Source organism: Lynx rufus, unplaced genomic scaffold (assembly GCF_022079265.1).
Source record: "Lynx rufus isolate CCGP_SWC_20201006 ecotype Redwood Valley unplaced genomic scaffold, mLynRuf1.p SCAF_17, whole genome shotgun sequence".
Classification (NCBI taxonomy): Eukaryota; Metazoa; Chordata; class Mammalia; order Carnivora; family Felidae; genus Lynx; species Lynx rufus.
In genome coordinates this window covers 5686130-5705165 of record NW_025814831.1, presented here as the reverse complement: position 1 = coordinate 5705165, position 19036 = coordinate 5686130, and the positions used below count along the sequence as shown (strand labels likewise).

The window sequence follows — 19036 nt, the reverse complement described above, 5'->3', positions numbered from 1 at the left end:
CCCGAGCACCCCGCAGCTACAGATCCCAGATTGTCCTCAACCCCTGCCCCAGCCTTTCTCCCCAGTGGGGTGGCGGGCTCTCTGGGGACTCTCCCATGTCATCCGGGCCCCCTGCAGGCACAGTGTCCGGGGAGGGGGTGGGGCAGTAGCCCCTGAAATCAGCTGTCCTGCGGGGGGACTGCCGATCTGCCCACAGCCCTCTGTCACAGGGTACAGGTGGGGTCTGCACCCTCGGGAAGAGGGGAGCATCGCCATCCACTCTCGTGTCCACCTCAGTGGCCACCCGTCCCCGCCACCCAGAGCCAGTGACCGTCCCTCCCTCGCCGTGGCCACCCACCTGCCGCCACAGCACGAACCCTGCCGTCACGCAGATTGCCCACTCCTGATGTGACCCAGCCACACGTGCACCCCTACCAGACCCTCTTTCCTTCCCCCTCCGGCCCCGCCCCGCCCTGCTCCTGGCCCCTCAAAGCAGCGAGTAGGACAAACGTCCCCACCCCGCAGAGCCTACGGTCTGGAGGGAGGCACGCAGTGAACACGGAACAGGTTCCTCGACGAGGCGAGCGCATGACAGGGCTGTGACGTGGGTCCCCGCCCAAGGCCTCCCCCTCAGCAGACAAGCCCTTCACCGAGCTGGCCTGCTCGAGCCTCGCCTCCCCCTTGGCCCCCGCTGGCCTTCCGGACATGCTGGGGCGGCTCTGTCCCACTGACCCTCACCCGTCCCTGAGCCCTACCCTGGCCAAGCCCGGGTCCCCCAGCGCCCCGGCCCCTGGCTCCCGCCCCTCCTTGCCCCCGGACACACCTCTGACCCCGAAGTCACAGCAGACGCCCAGACCCGCCACCGGAGCCACCACGCCTCCCCCCATCTCTGCCACTCTGGCTCTGTTGAGTCTGCAGACAACTTGGCTTTGCCCGGGCTGACGGTCAGGGCCCTGGTCGGCACCCAGCCCCTCCCTGCACCTCTCAGGCTGAATTTCCTCCCTGCCAGGCCACACGGGGGGCTCCCCCGCCCCCCGCATCCAGCCGTCCACCGGCCTCTCCGCCCCGTGGCCCACCTCACGCACGGTGCGTTCAATGCTGACCCTCCCTGCCCTCTGTGTTCCCCACCCCCAAGAAGGGCATAGCCACCCTCAGTCCCCAGTCAGACTCCGAGAAGCCACAGTGACCCCTCCTTGCCCCTTGCGCCTCACAGCTGGTCACCCAAGTCCCGGTGATCAGCTACTCAGAAGCTTTGGACATGTCCCCTCCTCAGCCTGGTCCAGAAAGGTGCCGGGCCGGGCGTCCCGGGTCTGCGGCCACCTGGGTGGTACCACTGCCTTCCCCTCCCGGGACACTGACCCGAGCCCTGCCTGCCCTCCGCCTCGGTCTCCGTGGCTGTAAAACAGGGATGTGTGCACCCACCCAGGGGGCGCTCGGGCTGTCCCTGTGGTCCGTGCGCTACCCCGGGTCATCAGATGCCAGAGGCGAGTACCATGTGGGTGCGCGGCTTCCAGGCTACTGGGAATCTGGGGGGTTGCTCGGGGCCCCGGGGTTCAGTAGCCCCTGCTTCCCCCTGAGCACGAAGCTGGCTTAGGGGGCCCTGGCATCTGGAAGCAGCCCCGTAGCAGGTGCACGGGGAGGGTGTGGAAGTCCTTTGTGATCAGACCAGCCAGTGCCATGCCCCCCGGGGAAGGGCCACCGCTCCCAGGTTGGGAGCTCAGGAAACCCTACTCAGACTGGAGCCTGGCGAGGCCCCCTCGCTTTGACCTGCAAGTTGGCGAATTAGATCAGGACGTGGGGGTGTGGGTGGCTGAGTGGGGGGCTCCTGCTTCCTCCTGGCCCACGGGGAGCCCCTGGGAGTGCTTTCTGGCCTCTCAGGGAGGAATGACGGGGGCGCTCGGGGCAGGCCTCCTCCGCGGCGCGGTCCCGGCCTGCCTTCCACCAGGAGCCCTCCTGGACCCTCGGGGGAGACTTGAGCCCAAGGACAGAGCCCTTGGCTGGGGCAGGGGGTGTGGGATGGGGGGGCGTCGAGGGCCTCGCCTCTGAGATGGGTGGCACGGGATGGTGTGGTGAGGATGTGCGCGTTCCCCTTCTGTCTCGGGCGGGTGGACGCAGACACGGGAGGGACGTCTGGGGACAGACGCGGAGACACCAAGGAACCGGGGAGACAACAGGTATGTTACCTGTCCCAGAGCGAGGGCGAGGACCTGGCCAGTCGGCCCTGCAGGATGCGGGGCTGCCCGAGGCACGAGGGCACCCAGGGGCTGCGCAGCCTGTAGGCGAAGAGGACAGAGCCGCTCAGCGCGGGGGCGGGGGCCACGCCAGGCCCACCGTGGGCACAGACACAGAGAGATGTGGAGCCCGCCCCCGCCCACACCGGACAGGAACGCTCCTTATTGGCAGCAAGGTGTCAGGGCAGGGGTGCGGGAACCAGCGTGGGGGCGCCCAGCCCGCGTAACTGCCGGCCCCTGGGCTGCCTGAGCTCGGCGGTGGCACCGTGTGCCGCCAGTGGCAGGGTCCCCGTCTGCGAGCCCGCCTCAAGGTCTCAGCTTCAGAGGAGAGTCGTGGGGGGGCAGGGGCCCTACCGCTCTGGGCTCCCATCTGGCAGGACCCACTGGTTGGAGGCCCTAGGAGGCAAGGACAGGGGAGGGACAGTGTGATGCCCGTCGCTGCTGGGACACTGCGATGGGCTCGTGTGTGGACAGGGGAGGCGCATCTCAGAGGCTGAGGGACCCGGCAGAAGTTAGGGGTCCAGGGCAGGGCCCACCTCACCCTCCCTGGGACCCCTTGTCACCCCACTCTGCCCGTGGCCTGTCTGGATCTGGCAGTGGGGGGACTGGAGGGGAACAGAATCCGCTGGGTGGGTGTGAGAGGGGGGGACCCAGGTCTGCCTGGCCCTGCTGGGGTAGCACCCGGCTGGGGGCCACTGGAGAGTCATCAGAGCCCCCGCCAAGGCTGCTTGGGAGCCTCCCCCCAGTGCAGTCTCTCCAGGGACGCCCTGGTGGCCTTGCGGGCCCCAGAGCCAAAGCGGACATCTGATCATAGGAAGCAGCCCCAGAAATCAGGCTCCAAAAAAATGCTTAGAGACACGGGGGTTAAGAGAATGTGCGGTATAATCCCATTTAAAAATATCTGTAGACCGATATCCACAGGAAGCAAGGTAGGGAAAGACATGTTAACGGCGTTACAGGTGGGTGGTGGGATTCTGGGTAATTTGAAAATTTTCTTCTATATTTTCCCAGATTTGTCACCTTTCCTATGGTGAGGATGAAAAAGCAGAAAAGAATTTACTAAGGATAAAATTTTGCAAACCGCCCCCCCCCCCAAAAAAAGGTTTTGAGCGCCGACTTGACGGGCTGAGGTGGACGCGGGGGGGGGGGGGAAGCTCGCGGCCCTGGGCTGTGCTCTGCGCACCGGTCACCGCTTCCGTGAGCCCCCGTTTCCTCATCTGTAAGATGGGCTGCCCTTGGCCCCGTCTCCTGAGCTGCGGAGGAGGGGCGGCGGGCAGGGCGCTGGCTTGGTCTCTGGGTGGACGGGACCCTGAAATTCCAGCCCCAGCCTCTGCCCTTCGCCAACGACCCCCATGCTGCTGAGTGAGCAGAGCAGGGCAGGACGGGCCAGCGCCCCGGAGAGCATCCAGAAACCGCCGGTCTGCGGTTGGGAAAACGGGAGTCCAGAGAGGCTAAGCAGGTCTCCCAAGACGGCACAGCCAGTCTGGGCCGTGGGTGAGATAAACAGCCCCCGCTGGCCTCTCCTGGGGCCGCCACCCCTCCTGGGCACCTGTGCGAAAGAACAGCAGTGGGGAGCGGGGCGCCGGGCCTGCGGCAGGACGGCCATCCCTGCCCACGGGCCTGCCAAGGAGAGACGGCGGAAGAGGCCGTTAGCTGTCTCCCACTCGGCTCTCCTGGCCGGCCGGCGGCTGTCAACAGGGCCAGTGACTGCCCCCGGCGGGAGCCCGTACGGCAGAGCCTCGGCCCCAGGGATGACCAGACACGGTGTCACCCCTAGCTGGGCACACGAGGCCACCTTCCCAGCCTCGCTGGCAGAAGGGCCTGGTGACCGCCGGGCCGACAGACGGACAGAGAGTTGGCCCCGGCTGCTGGAGCCGACCTGCCTTGCCGATCCTGGGCTCCCCTCGGGGCTGCGGGTGTCCTCACGTGGGGAACAGCTGCCCCTGCCCCTGTGTGTCTCTCAAGACGAGATGGGCCCGGGGGGCAACCTGGACCCTGGGCGGGGGCAGCTGGGAAGGGCAGGACGTTAGCGATGGCTGCCTGCTCTCCCAGGGAGCGGCTGACTCGGGGAGCTGGTGGCGAAGGGTGGCCGGGCCAGCTTTGCGGGGCCGTGGGCACTTCTCCCACCTCGTCTCAGTCTGGGAGGGACGCCGCCATCACCCCCACCGTACAGATGCGGATGGCTGCGGGCACCCGTGTCTGCCTCTGACCTGGTCCAGGGTGGAGGGAGGGGGAGGAAGGGGGCCAGGGCCGTGCCTGGCCACACCTGAGCCCCGCACACCAGGCCCTTCCTCCTCTCCATTCCTGTCTGATTCCCCCCGATGTGGCCACCCTCACACCTACAGTCCCGGCAGCTGTCCCCGGGAACGTCCTTGCTTCCCTTCCCTGAGTCCCCAGGTCCCCGTCAGGCTCAGACTGCCCCTCCTCTATCACTCAGGGCCGCCTGGGGCCCTGGCCTGGGCTCTTTGCCCTCTCTGTTCCCCTTGATGTCTATGGCACCGTGGGCCGCGCTGGGCATGGGGGGAGGGGCACAAGAGCTCCGGGAGCCCTGGGGTGCCAGGAGAAAACCCTTCCCTGCTCCACGGCGCTGACAAGGTTACGCGGTCAGGTGCGCCGTGGTGGGCCGGTGACACCCGTCCCTGGTGGGCCGAGGCCTATGGTGGGGAGGTGGGGCCGGGCGGGAGGTTGATGGAGGATGCGCCTCGGCTGCGTGAGTCACGGCCTTGCCAGCTCCCGGATGCCATGAGCCTTTGGGTCCCCGTGTCCCCGCGGCACGCCCTTCCCCCCCACCAGGACAGCCTGTCTTCTGGGCTCGGAGAGCTCAGGCCCCACCCAGCAGTCACGCTCCAGCAGCACCAAGCAGTTCACATGCTGTAGGCAGCTTCTCATCTTGGTGACTTTGTCCCCGTGTCCCCTCTGCCAGGATCGCGCTGACTCCCTCCCGCTCTGGTTTAACTCCTCCATACCCGGGGCCTGGTGGCGGGGACCCCGACACCCCGGCCGCCCCAGCTGGCCCCGGGGCAGGGATCGGTCGTGGCCAAGCGCCCGTCTCGGGCGTCACAGAGGCTGAGTCGGCTTCCTGCGTGTCACCAAGCACTGGTGCCTGGGGCCTCCCGCTCCGCCCGTGCCCCCTGCGTTCCCACCTCCCCCCCAGCAGCCAGATGGCTCATCAGGAGACCTGGCTACACCACGTGCTGCCTCTGGTCAAACTCCCCCATGATCATGCGCCCCAAGTCCCGGCCCCGTGCCCCCGGAGTCACCACTGCCCGGCCCCTGGCTCACCTTGGCCAAGCATCGGCCTAAGCCCTCCCTGCCTGCCTCAGGGCCTTGGTCCTTGCTGGTCCCTCGGCCAGAGACATTCTCTCCCAGCTCTTTCCAGGCCCACCCCTCCTCTGCCTCAGGCCCCTGCGCCCTGGGACAGCCTGCCCTCCCCGCTCTGCCTGGTTCCCAAGGGGGCAGCGACCTGGGTACCTGTCTGCTACTCTGCGGGACTAGCCTCCCTTGCTCGCCCTTTCCCAGAGAGGCCTCCCGTCGGCTCCTTGGGACCCCCGTGTGAAACTCGGGACTCGCCCCGCACGGACTCCGGGGCGGCTCCTTGGGACCCGCGGGATGTGGGTGTCCCACGTGGACACCGGGGCGAGTCCCCGAAGGAGGCTTTGTGCACGCGCCTTCCACGGGAGAAGCCAGAGATGATCCCTACGGGACCCCGTGTCCCCTCTCCCACCTCGGAGACCCTCATGTGCCCCGGCCCCTGCCGTGTTCAGCGGCCACCACTTTTCTGCCTGTCACAGAAGAGCCTTTCCTCTGTTCCTCTTGACCTCGATGGTCGCCTTGCCAATTCCACCCTCCCCGTCCTAGGGGGAGCCCACCCTGGCCGGATCAGCCAGCACCCCCAGAGCCTCCCGGGGGCCCACCCTGCCCCAGTGCACGCATCTAGTCCCAGGCCACCCCACAGACTGTAAGGGAGGTGCGCACTATGCCCATTTTACAGATGGGGAAACTGAGATTCATGAAAATCAAGGCACGGGGTACCTCTGAGGTCACACAGCCCTGCTGGGGTTCAATGCCAGGTCAACTGTTCTTTCCCCAATGTTGAGATGACAGATTTTAATGCAAACTGCAGAACTTTATATTTTTCATCGAACCACCTCTGCTACAGTGTGGTCACGACTGGGCGCAGCCGTCCCCCCATCAGGGCCCGTGAGGGCCGACCGTGGCCGGCCTGAGGGAGGCAGGAGTTGGAGGCCAAGAGGCGAGGCGACCTGAGCGGGGCCAAGGGAGGTGGGTGGGCCTGGAGCCCCGTGGGGCGGGGCCATCTAGCTTCCCCTGGGGTCCTTGAGTCTCTCCCCGGAGGAAAAGAGCTCAGGCACTGGCTGGGACTGCTCTGTGACTCTGTGACCGCCCAGCAGGGCCCTCAGCCGACCCCTGCAGCAAGGACACCAGCAGCACCACGTGCATGGAGATGGGGACCTTAGGCCAGGCTGTCACCACGGCCACCAAGCTGTTGTGCAAAAGTCCCGGGGAAGGTCATATGCGCAGGTGCGTGTGTGTGCCGATGCATATGTTCTGGGGGAGGGGACTGTCACAGCGCCGAGCTGGGGGCCCCCGGCCAGGAGGGGTCACCGGCTCAAGCCGGGAGGCGTAGAGACTCCTGGAACTCAACACCTGCCCGGTCCTACCCTCTGTCGGCGGCCCCTTGACGGAGGTTGTCTAGTGGAACCAGCCATCCTCCCCGCTTCCCCGTGGGCCCTGGTGACATGGCTGTTCCAACGCCCTCTCGTGCCCGGAGTCGGAGACACGGCAGGAACGCTTCGGCCCTCCTCACCTTATCAGGTGGCCGCAGCCCTGCTCCCGCCTCCCGCTCTCTCTGCCAAGGCAGAGCCACGTGCCGGGAGCTGGCAGTGCGGCCTGGTGAACCCACGCGGCTGGGCAGACCCAGGTGTGCCCAGGGCTGGGGCACGGCGGGGTGACCCGGGCGAGTGCACGGAGCAGCTTCAGGGTCACTCCTGAGCCTTTGCGTATGCTGCCCCTCCTGCCTAGCACATCCCCTCCCCGCTGTTTGGTTCAGTCTATTCACCTCCTCCAGGAAGGCCTCTTGGACACCGGGCCAGAAGCCCTCTTCGCTATCCTGTTCTCAGCCTCACGGGGCAGGGGGTGCTGTGGGGGTCCCGGGGCTGTGTCTGCCCCTCCTCCTCAGGGTCCCAGAGCTGGTGCAGGGCAGGTGCGACGCAAGGCCTGACAGCCACGTGCTGGGGGTGCCCGTGTCTCGGGACAGAGCCCTTTCTGGAAAGGCCCACTGGGAGAAAGCCTGAGGCCTCTGGCCCCCAAAGAGGAACAGAGTTAAACAGCAGGGCTCTGGGAGCCTGCGTAGGGCTGGCTAGGAGTCCTCAGCAACCCCTCGGTCCCCATTCTGTGCACATCATGGCCACTGCCGTCCACACTGGTCCTCGTCAGACCTGGGTTGTAAACAAAGCACCCGGCCCGGAGTGGCCACCTGACCGGACGTGTCACACGGTAGGCCAAACCCAGGCCTCCCGATGCCCAGTGTGGGGCTCCGTCGGCCCCTTCCAGCCACGGGGGCCTATGGGGAGGCAGCGGACAGAGGGCAGCGGGCCTCGGGAGGCGAGGCTAGCTGGGACAGGGGACTGTCGGCGGCGGGGAACGCGGCCGACACGCGGAAGTGCACAACCAACCCTAGCTGTGACAACGGTGGGGGGTGGGGTGACACTGTGGGAGGCCTGAGCTCCAGGCGCAGGGAGGGAGGCCCCGGCCCAGCTCCCACACCCACCGGGACACCCCACTTGCCGACACCCAGCTCACCACCGGGATGCCCCCCCCACCCACTCCCCGCTTCCCGCAGCCCCTCGCCCACTTCGTCCCCGCGCGCCACCCTCCACGTCCCCTCCCCGTCTCTCCCTTCCCGGTATGAGCGTGAGGGCCAAACCCCAACCGGGTCGGGGGCCCCCTCCCCCACGGACAGCAGGAAATCACACAGCTGGGTGACCAGCCTCGCTCTCTGTTCGGTCCACAGAATGACCCGGGTCTCGTCACGGTCCCTGTTCGCCCCCTTCCCCACCCACCTGGGACAAGGCTTCACCCCCCTCCTCTCTGCTCAGCCGCCCCGCACCTCCCTGCCCCCAGCCCCGCTCGCAGCCGACGCCCTGCTTCCTTCTCCGCGGAGGAAACAGAGCCGCCCCAAGGGGACTTCCCCAGATGTCACTACCAGGCGTGCCCACCTACCAGCATCTGCCCGGACACCCGGCGCTGCCCGCCTGTTACTCCAGACACCCCGCCAGGCAGCCCTCCGCCCACTCCAGGCGTGGCTTCCGAGCACCCACCCTCCCGCTCTCTTGCAGATCGTTCTCTCCGGCGCACCCGAGAGTTACGTTTCCCAGGCTGAGAACGACCCTCTCTTGGCCCTCCAGGTACCTCCCCCTCCTCTGCTCCCCGGGGGTGCTGTGCGTCCTCACTCGCCACCTGCCAGGACCAACGCCCACCTGGCTCCCGCCTGTCCCTTCGCAGTCCTCACGTGACCTGAGCGCCGGGCAGCCGGAGGCCTGGCGGACCCCTCTGCCTCCCGCAAGTGCCTCTGTCTCAAAGGTCCGGAGGTGATAACAGCCGGGTGGGGGGGAAGGTACATTCTGGAGGTGAGCTGGCCGGAGCCCAAGCCCGGGGGGCAAGGACAGACTAGGGGGTGGCCGGGGACAAGCAGGCAGAAGGCCCACTGCCCTGCCTGCAGGCCAAGTGTCCGGTCCCTTCCCTCAGGGCACAGGAGCCCCGGAGGCACTTCGGAGCAGGACGGCTTGGGCCTGGGGATGTCCCTCCGGCGGGTGAGCCAGCAAGCCCTGAGGAGGCTGTCCCAGGAGGGGTGGGTCTAGAAGGCTCTAGAAGCCTTCTGGGTCTTTCCTAACACCCAGCTGGGCACTGTTGGTCGTCCACTCTTCTGTCGGTCTCCCCGTCTAGACTGGGAGACCTGGAAGACGGCGCCATTCACGCCTTGGCCCTGGACCCCTCCCCTGCCCCAAGGCCACACCCACCCTCCCCCCGGAGTCAGTGTTCAGGGGCCTTCCTAGAGAGACGGGTGGACCGAATGACCATGGGGTCGGCCCCAGACCGACGAGGGGCTCCCAAATTAACCTCCCGGCACCCGGCATCCCGCCCCGGGGCCCAGGTGAGAAGGCGCCGCCCCTCAGCACTTCGATGACCAGGTTCGTGGCCGCCCCCCAAGAAACCCACGCTGGCTGCGCTGATTTGACCGCCCCACCGGCTGGGTCGCCGCAGCAGACACGGGGACACAGCGATCGGACCGCCGGGAGGGCCTGTTTTCTGGGCCCCAAGAAGGCAATCAGGGCTGCAGGAAGCTTCTCGGTGGCCCAGATCGGGGCTTGTGGGCGGCCGGCCCTAACCCTGCACCCCTTCCCCGCCCCCCCTAACTCCGCCAGGCCACCCCGCCCCACTCTCACCTCCCCACCTGCCCCCGCGCCTCCCCACACCCACATGAGACGGTGCCACGGGCCAAACCCAGTCTGGAAGCGAAGGACCGGGGCCAGGACGGCGCACTTCAGCCGCTGGGCCAGGAGGAGGCCACCTTTCTGGGCTGCAGTCTCCCCATCTGGAATCAAAACCCAAAGGGGCACTGTGACCGCCGTGACCTCCTCCTAGAAACTTCTCCCTGAAATCCCACCCCCCCCCCCCCCGCGGTCACGCAATCACCCAGAGACACCTACTGCACGCTACTGGCCTTTTCTTGCTCAATCCGCACCTCCCTGGGGGTGTGTGGGGGGTGGGGGTGCCCAACGTACAAAGCAATCGAGGCCTGGGGACAAAGGCCTCTTTCAAGGGCACCCCTCTAGTATAATGGCCGGTAAGCACGGGAGCCAGGAGTGGACCCCTCCCAGGATGGCCTCCCCTCTCGGGGGCGGCCCCTCCAGACATCACTGCAGCCCCAGCCCTCACCCTCCCCTGCCCCTGACTCTGAAATTCTCTCATGATCCTGACTCAATCGAGGGCTGCTGGCCACCTCCCCTGCTCCACTCGGCCGGGTCCTCTTCTCCACAGTGGGAATGATGTCACCGGTTTGAAGGCTGGTGAAACGGGACAGCTGAGACCGCCTAAGGCACGGGTAGGCAGTTAACAGCCAGACCGTTAACCGTGTGCCGAGATCCAGGGTAACAATCTCAGCCTCAAAACAACCTTCTAACGTAGGTGCTATTCTCATTGTGCCCACTTTACAGATGCACACACTGAGGACCGGAGAGGTTCAGAAACCTGTCTAAGGCCACACAGCCAGTAAGTGAAAGAGCTGGGATTCAAGCCCAGGTGAGTCTACCGTCTTAACCATACTTCATCAGGGAGGCCTTCCAGAGCAGGGACTCAGATGTGCTGTGAGGACAGGAGACTTAGAAGGGCAGGGCAGGAGAAGAGAGAATAGTCTGCGTGGAGGGCCTCTTTGTAGCATCCTGAATCCCAAAGGGAGAAAGCAAAGCAAGGCAGTCATTCACATCATAGTAAGAATTAGCCCATAAGTCTTCCTCCACTAGGGTCAGGTTTAGAAGTGCGGCAGAGAGCCTTGGAGGACCCCACGTAGGGAGGGACTAGGCCTGCTGGGTGGGGTGCAGGAGACAAGAGGTGGACGGTAGGGGTTCTGGAGGGAAGGGACAAGAAAACCCAACAGTAATCCTGGAGGCGTCGAGTCGGTTCCAGCAGGTGGCCAGTCTCCGGGGAACCTCTCCAAGAGCTGGCAGGCTCCAGACCACAATGCCAGTCACCCTTCCAACCCCCAGTAGCACCCACCGCGTGCCCACCCTGCCCAGAGACGCCCGGCGTCGCCCTCCAGGACGCACCCAAAGCAGGTGTGTGCAGGGGGGCCCCAGGCCCACGGGTGACAGCAGCTGTGCGTCCCCGAACCTGCTCTTCCCCCCGCGGCTGGCCCCGTCTCCGGTGACAGCAGCTGCAACCTTTGCTCGGGCCCAGCAGGCGGGAGTTGTCCTGGATGCCCCCCTTCCCTCACACCCCTCCTCCGACCCATCGGGAGACCCCGTCCGCTCTCCTCCCGAATACACCAGAATCCTCTGCCCGCCTCCGCGGCCCCTGCCCCCTCCCGGCCGCCATCACAACTCTCCGGGTCCCCGCCCTGCCCCCGGCCTGGCGTCCCAGCCCTGCCGCTCGCTCCACACTAAACCCGACCACACCGTGGCTCCGCTCGCAAGCCCTCCGCAGCCCCCACGCACCCCGAGTCCCCGTCTGTCCCCCTCGCCTCCCCAGCCTCCTCGTCACCGTGCTCGGCCACTCTGGCCGCGGGTCAGCTCCCTCCTCGGCACCTTCCCACCTGCCCTCCCTCTGCCCGGAGCTCTTTCTCCCAAACGGGCACGTGGTGGCCCTTCACCCACGCAGGCCTTCACCCGGGTGTCCCCTTCCCGGAAGCCCTTCCCAGGCCGTGCTGCCACCCCCCCCCCCACCCCCAGCACACTCGCTGCCCTTCTGTTCTTGGGTGGGGGGGTTTGGACCCCATAGCACTGGTCACTGTGAGGTTTATTTTGACAGGCTTTCTGTCCCCCCTAACGAGAGGAGTTTTTTCGGTCACTGCTGTATCCCCAGTGCCTACAACAGCCTCCAGCAAACAGTGGGTGCTCAATAAATATTTGCCAAGCGTGCGATCGACGGGCAAATGAGATCAACGGTGACAACCTACAGGGCCAAGGCAGTGGGGCCTCCCAGGTGAGAGAAAGGGTCCCTGAGGGGGACGTGGAGGGAGACAGGACAGGCCACCACCAGGTGACCAGCAGGGGGGCGCCCAGCGGTGCCCAGCTGTGCCAAGGGGGCCCGGGTGCCACACAGGAGTTTGGGTCTTCTGGGGGGGCCGGTGGGAGCCTGGAGCTGTCGGCGGTGCGTCCGCAGCTCTGGGCTTCGAGAAGGGTGCTGGTGTGGCCCAGAGGAGGGGGCACCGGAAGGGAGGTAGGAAGCCTGCTTGTCTGAGCGGACACGTGTGGCGGGGGCACAGAGGGGGGGCTGCACCGTTTGGTCCAAGCACAGACGGGAGTCCTCCCACCGGGCCCTGTCTGGATGCTGGGGGAGGGTGTGGTCTTCCCGGCCCCAGAGACCCAGACAAGTCCCTTTCTGCCTCTGGCCTCCGTCTCCCCAGAGCCCTCCAGCTCTGTGGTCCCTCACGGCTGGGAGGGAGGGAGGCCGAACACACCAGGAAGGTCAGAGCTCAGCCCCCGCGTGAGGAAGGTGCCCCACCTTCGCGCCTGCCTCCACGAGCCACTCTCGCACCTGCCCCCAGGCTTTTGCCCATGCTGGTCCCCCGGCCAGGAGCCCCGTCTGTCCGCACCCACTCATTTCAGTCGAGTGGCTTCCTCTCTGAGCAAGGCCCCCCCCACCCCCGCCGCCCATCTCCTCCATCAGAGGCTCTCACAGCCTGGGTGGCACGGTCGGTGAAACATCCGACCCTTGATCTCGGCTCAGGTCCCCATCTCATGGTTCGGGGAGTTCGAGCCCTGCATCAGGCTCCGTGCTGACAGCGCGGAGCCTGCTTGGGATTCTGTCTCTCCTTCTCTCCGGCCCTCCCCAGCTTGTGCGCTCTCTCTTCTCTCTCTCTCAAAATAAATAAGTAAACTTTAAAATAAATTTTAAAAAATTTAAAAATTCAGGGGCGCCTGGGTGGCGCAGTCGGTTAAGCGTCCGACTTCAGCCAGGTCACGACCTCGCGGTCCGTGAGTTCGAGCCCCGCATCAGGCTCTGGGCTGATGGCTCGGAGCCTGGAGCCTGTTTCGGATTCTGTGTCTCCCTCTCTCTTTGCCCCTCCCCCGTTCATGCTCTGTCCCAAAAATAAATAAAAACGTTGAAAAAAAAAATTAAAAAAAAAAAATTTAAAAATTCAACAACAACAACAACACTACTCCCTGGGGCGCCTGGGTGGCTCAGTCGGTTGGGCGGCTGACTTCGGCTCAGGTCACAATCTCCCGGCTCGTGGGTTCGAGCCCCACATCGGGCTCTGTACTGACGGCTCGGAGCCTGGAGCCTGCTTCGGATTCTGCATCTCCCTCTCTCTCTGCCCCTCCCCCTGCTCATGTTCTGTCTCTCTCTGTCTCTCAAAAAAAAAAAAAAAAAAAAAAAAATTAAAAACACTACTCCCTGAGGGCTGGGCACAAGTGCTCCCCAGTGCTCTTCCTGGGGTGCCAAGGGGAGTGGCCCCCTTCTAGGGCACTGTGAGTGGCGAATAGCTGGCTGCCCCACTCCTCCCTGCTTGCCACAGCACAGTCTCATTCAAAAGCATTTACTGAGTACCTACTACATGTCACCCCTAAGCCCTGGGGGTCAGCAGTGGCCTGCCATTCTGGGCAGGGGGTGGGGGGCCGACAGATCATAAACAAGATAAGGAAATAAAGCAAAGTGCTAGTCAGGGGGCGGGCAGGGTGGCAGGGAACATCAAAGCAGAGAAGGGGCAGGGTAGGGGGTTAAAATTATACATGGAATGAGTGGTCCGGAAAGTCGTCCCCGCCCCCACCGCAGTGACATTTGAAGAAGATGTGAAAGCAGGGGAGGCAGGAGTCTGTGGATATCTGGGGAAGGACATTCCAGGTAGACAGGAACGGCCTGTGCAAAGGCCCCGGGGCAGGAGCCTGTCTGATGTGTTTGAGGAACAACAAGGAGGCCAGGTAGCTGCAAGGGAAACCAGCGAGGGGAGAGTCATGGGAGAGGAGGTCAGTGTGGTTTGACGTTCGGACACGACCTGATGTCTGACTCTATCTCCAGGATGTCAGGCTGGTGTTTCCCCAGAGGATCCCCAGCGCGGAGCACCCTGTCTGGCACGGGCAGAACCACAACGAGTGCAAGTCACACGAGGGGATCAATGAGTGTAGGCCTGCACACGGGGGTGTCCCTGTGCAAAAAGCTGTAACCAAAACGTAACGCCAACAGAATGAAAAGCAGGAACTCCCGTTCATCGGAGGCCCCTTTTACCGGGCGGGAAGCGAGCGGCCGCAGGGAAGTGACCTGCACACGCGTGATCCGCAAGGGCTGGCTGGACACCCACAAACCCCGTAAGACACTCTGACGGGAAGACACGCGCACAACTTGCGGAAGAGGAAGCCCCAGCGAGCAGCGATCCGGGGAGGTGTGATCGGCGCCACCCCAAGAAACAGTGCCCCCCACCTGACGACGCCAAGCGCCAAGACGCCGTGGTGACGCAGGGCCTCCCGCGTAGCGCGGGCAGTGACCAGAGAGCGCCGCGCACCGTGTGGCCTTGACTCCTCCCCGACCACGTGCGCGCGCCCTGTGTCTCCGGCGGTTTGGCTCCGGGGCGTGCCCCCCCCCCCCATGCACACGCGGTCCCTAGCACACCTGGACCGGACTGTCCGCAGCAGCTCACGCCACAGTGCTCTCGGCCAATGAACAGACCGCAGCGGCTTCACGCACAAATGCCGCGACCCGAGACAGCCAGCCGCGGCCACCCCCCCCTCCCCCCCGCAAACGCGACGTTGGGGCGAAACGAGGCCAGCCTGCAAGGCACAGGTTGAAAGCCTCCATGTGCGTGAGGGTCTCCACCCGGCAGAACAAAACGATGTCAGTCGGGGATGCTCTTAGGTGGCCAAATCACGAAGGAAACAAAGAGCCGCTTATCACAAAAGCCAGGGGCCTGGGGACCTCGGGGGAGGGGGGGGAGCCGTGATGGGGGGGGTCTCGGGGCGCCCCTGGAGGGCTGGCAGCCTTCCTGTTCTTGACCTGGGTGGTGGTCGTCCTAAACTTAATCTCTAAACCGCAGAGATATGTATCACTTTTTCTACAGCTCATCAGGGTTCACAACTTCGAAATAGTCCAGCGGGGGCGGGGGCGGGGGCGGGGGGCTGGTGGACGCATAACGGGAAGAACTCTGGCTTCCTGAGAACCTTCTCCATCCCAGGTGCCCTGTGGCGGCTGACCCACTTTTTCCTCCACGACAGAGGGGACGGGAGCCCACGCAGAGGAGAGGGCTTGCCCAGAGGCCTGCGGCAGACAAAGTGGCCGCGGCAGGAGTGAAGGCAGAGGGGACCCTGTGCGGAGAGAAGCAAAGGAGCGGATTAATTTGAGGATTAGCAGCTGTGCTCTGCACACGGCCGGCCAGGCTGGCCTCGCTAATATCCACAAATAGTTGAGTGTCCCCAGAAGAGTCGCTCAAGCAGTCAGAGGCAGGGAAGCTAAGTGAGCGAGGGCAGGGCCCACGCGAGGCCGGATTAGAGGTGGCCAGACCTGGGGGAGCACTGCGGTGGGCCAGGCCCTGCAGACGCTGGGGCTGGAAAAGTCGAGGGGTCAGAGCCAGGCTCTGCCGGAAGGGGCTCCCGTCCGGGACACGCTGGAGGACGCTCCATCGGCCCGCATTCCCCTCCCCTCGCCTATTTGCCCGGACACATCCTCGCTTCCTCGGGCCTCTGTGGCCTTTGTGCCTCTTGGAAGGCCCGACTGGTCTATCCTCCTTGCAAATTCCTATTCATTCTTTGAGCCTTGGCTCAAGCGTCCCCGCTTCCAGGAAGCCTTCCCTGATATCCCAAGTCAGTGACCCTGGCCTGGCATCCCTGGGAGGATCTGCTGATGGGGCTGTGTCCTTGCCTGCTCCGGACGGTGGCCCTGGGTCTTACTCGGTCTCAGCCCCCAGCGCGGGACTTGGTACGCAGAAGGGGAATGACTCTCCCTCCCCCCCCCCCCAGGGATGAGGGGCAAAAGCGTCACAAAAGCCCCAGAGGGAAGGTGACAGGGAGAAGAAAGAGTCTGTCATGTGGACAAGAAGGCCAGTGAAAGTTCATTCTAGGCAGAGAGAACAGCACAGGCAAGGGCCGGAGCGTGTGACAGTTTGTTTGGGCCTGGGAGGGGAGACTTCAGCATGATGGCTGGTGAGCAGGGGGAGTCAGCACAGGGGCTGGGGCGAGGCGAGCCCGGCTGTGCACCTGCCCACAAAGGGAGCCACTGAGGGTCAAACGGACACCGTCCTTTTGCTCACTCATCACATATTTCCTGGACCCCCCCCCCCCCACGAGCCAGGCTTGGTCCCAGGCACCAGGATAGGGGTGCGCTGGACGGGGCAAAGCGCCTGCCGTCTAGGAGCTCAGTTCGGCTCCCCAGGCCCGGCCTGCAATGTACAGAAACTGCCCTCTAGGGGCGTGGGGGCGGGGGACGGGTGGCGCCCAGGGCTGGGCCATGGGGCCATTCCTCTGGACACCCCAAGACCCCTTCAGTTGGACCACCAATGCATCTTCTCCCGCCTGGGGGACCCACCACAGTGTGGACTGGATGCCCCACGATGAACCTCCACCCGGCCTGTGGGTCACGTCTTCTCAGGTGGGGCACATCATTCTCCCAACAGCCCTGCACGGTGGGGGTGATTAGGACATCCGCTTCACAGATGGGAAAACTGAGGCCGGAGACTTGGATCTGAGAGGCTCCAGACCCCAGGACCTACCAGCCCTGCTGACCAACTTCCCCTACATCCCTCTGGGCCTCTTGGTCCTAGACGCCCGGCACTACCTGCGGGACAGAACCGCACGGGGGCAGCCCCCGCACCTGCTGGGAAGGAAGGGTCTGGAAAGGCCCTTGAGGCAGCTCTGAGAACACTGATGAGGTGAGAAGAAGAAACGGGGTAGAACCCTCCCCGGTTCCGGGATGCTATGCTGGGTCCTGGCCCCACGGGACCCCCATTCCCACAAGCTCCAAAAGTCCGCCTCCGCTGAAAGCCGGAGTGGCCCAGAGCAGCCCAGCAGCCCAGGCCCTGGCAACTGCCACCGGCCTTTGGGACTCAGCCCGGGGAAGCCCTCGGCCCATCTGGCAAAGCCATGCCTGATGCCCTTAGCGTGTCAGGCACCACTGCCCAGGTGGCTCACCTGTCCACTTGACTCACCTGCCCACCTGCGTCCCCAACCCGGCTGGGCCACGTCTCTGTCCCCACTGCCCAGCACACAGGGGTGGGTGCTCAAGAACCTTGGCTGGGCACAGAGGGGGAGAGAAAGAGAACCACGGAAGGGACCCTCCCTCCCCCCCCCCGCCCCTGTCAGCTGGTCTTGCTACGAAGACCCCCACGAAGGCTACCTTCTTCCCAAGTCTCAGCTGGGCAAAGCAGTAGCCCCTTCTTCCCAGGAACCCTTCCCGGGTGGGGACACTGGTGAGACGACGGACAGTGTGGAATATCTGTGTGGCCACAGCCAGGTTTGTTTGCCCCCTGGGCCTCTCCAGCCCCCCTGGACCTTGGCCATGACCAGGCGGGCCTGGCTGCACGTCAGATTTTGGGTCTGAGCTCCTAGGACCTGAGAGATTGGACCCCTCCTCCCAGCCCAGGACAAGTGGGTCCTTGCCCCGTGGGACTCACAGGAGAGGGCTGCACTCCAGCTCAGTGGCCAGGAGATGGCCCGCTCTGAACAGCCAGTCCCGAGCCACCGTGTGAGACCCCAGGGGCACTCACGGAAGAACTCACCCACAGCATTAAGGGTCAGCTGGGAAGGCCCCGGGTCTCCTTGCCCTAGACCCAGGGCCATGTTCTGGAACAAGCCTGGGCTGGCAGGTCCCTGACCCTCAGGGGATGGGTGTCCCGGCCGCAAGGAGCGTTCCCGTGGATGCCCGATTCTGGCCTTGGGAGGAGGGGGAGGGGGAGGGGTCGCGAGACCCTCCGGACTTTGGAGACGGTGCCGAAACCCAGCAGCCAGAGCCGGGCCTGCCGCCCACACGACGCCTCGGCTCAGACTCCGGAAGGAAAACACAGGAGGGGTGTTCCCAAAGTGGGGGTCAGGGTGGCCAAGGGAAGTCGCGGAGGAAGTCGTGAATATTCAAATCGGCTGATTCCCCGGGCCTGCCGCGGAGGGAGCCCGGTGGAGTCCGCGGCGGCTCAAAGTTGGGCACCCCGAGGGAGGCCGCGGGGGACGCTCCCCAGACTCGCGGGATTCCCCCAAAATGGCTCCAAGACGCGCCTGCCTCGCCCGGCCGGCCGCGAGGACTCCATCCCCCACCCCCGCCCCCACGAGGCGGAAACTTAAAAGCTCAGAACCAGGCAACTGTCAGCCGGGGGGGGGGGGGGGGGGGGGGTTGGGGTGGTGGCGGACCAGCCGGCGCGGGGACCCGGCGCGACCCGCAGGAGCGGAAACCCGGAGGGTCCCGCGGGGTGGAGTGGGGGAGGGGTGGGGGGGGACAGCCGGGAGTCCAGGGCGGGGCACGGGCCGGGGGGGGGGGGGGCGCGCGCGCGCGCAGGCCCTCGCGGCGCACCGCCCCCCCCCAGACGCGGCGGCCCCGGCCGGGCGGAGGAGCCCCCCGCGAGGGGCTCCCCGTCGTGTCGCCGCGCGCAGTCCCGCACCGCACACCGCACACCCGGCCCGCCGGGGCGGCCCGGGCGGAGCCCTCCCCCTGCCCTCCCGGGCGCCCCCACCCCGACCCGGCCCCGCGCGAGCCGCGGCTCGGAGGACGCTGCACTCACCTGAGTTTCTCCATGTCTGCGGCAGAGGCCTGCGAGAAACCAAACGAGAGGGTCAGCAGGCAGGAGGCGTGCGCTCCGCGGCCGCGCCGGGCGGCGCCGGGCACAGCGGGCACCGGGCGGGCGCGGCGGCGGGGCACCCCGCGCCGCTCGCTCGGCGGCAGAGCCCGGCCCGCGCGCCCCCAGCCCCCGTCCCCGGTCCCCGAGACTCGAGGGGGGTGGGTGGTGCGCCGGGCCGCGGCCGAGTAACAGGTGAGCCCGCCCGGGCCGCCGCGCTCCCCGCCACCGAGTTACGCCCCCCCCGGGGGGGAAGAAGGGGCTGGCCCGGGGCGATCCCGGGCTCGCCCAGAGAAGGGGGGCCCGGCCCGGCCGCGTTAACTCTCCCGTGGCCGCGGCCCCCGCT

General features: G+C 65.8%; 1 protein-coding gene across 2 annotated transcripts in view; it reads right to left on the bottom strand.

The window, feature by feature from the left end:
• BEGAIN (brain enriched guanylate kinase associated) overlaps positions 1 to 18709 on the bottom strand; it is a 28125-nt gene extending 9416 nt beyond the window's left edge. The window contains exon 1 of one of the 2 annotated variants that reach the window (XM_047080089.1): positions 18637 to 18709. In XM_047080089.1, coding sequence (XP_046936045.1) covers positions 18637 to 18650 — 14 coding nt within the window. In that variant the 5' untranslated portion in view covers positions 18651 to 18709. Of the gene's footprint in view, positions 1 to 2162; positions 2280 to 18636 lie in introns of those variants that run through there. The other variant, XM_047080091.1, reaches the window with a different exon arrangement.
• Between the last annotated feature and the right edge of the window lie 327 nt (positions 18710 to 19036).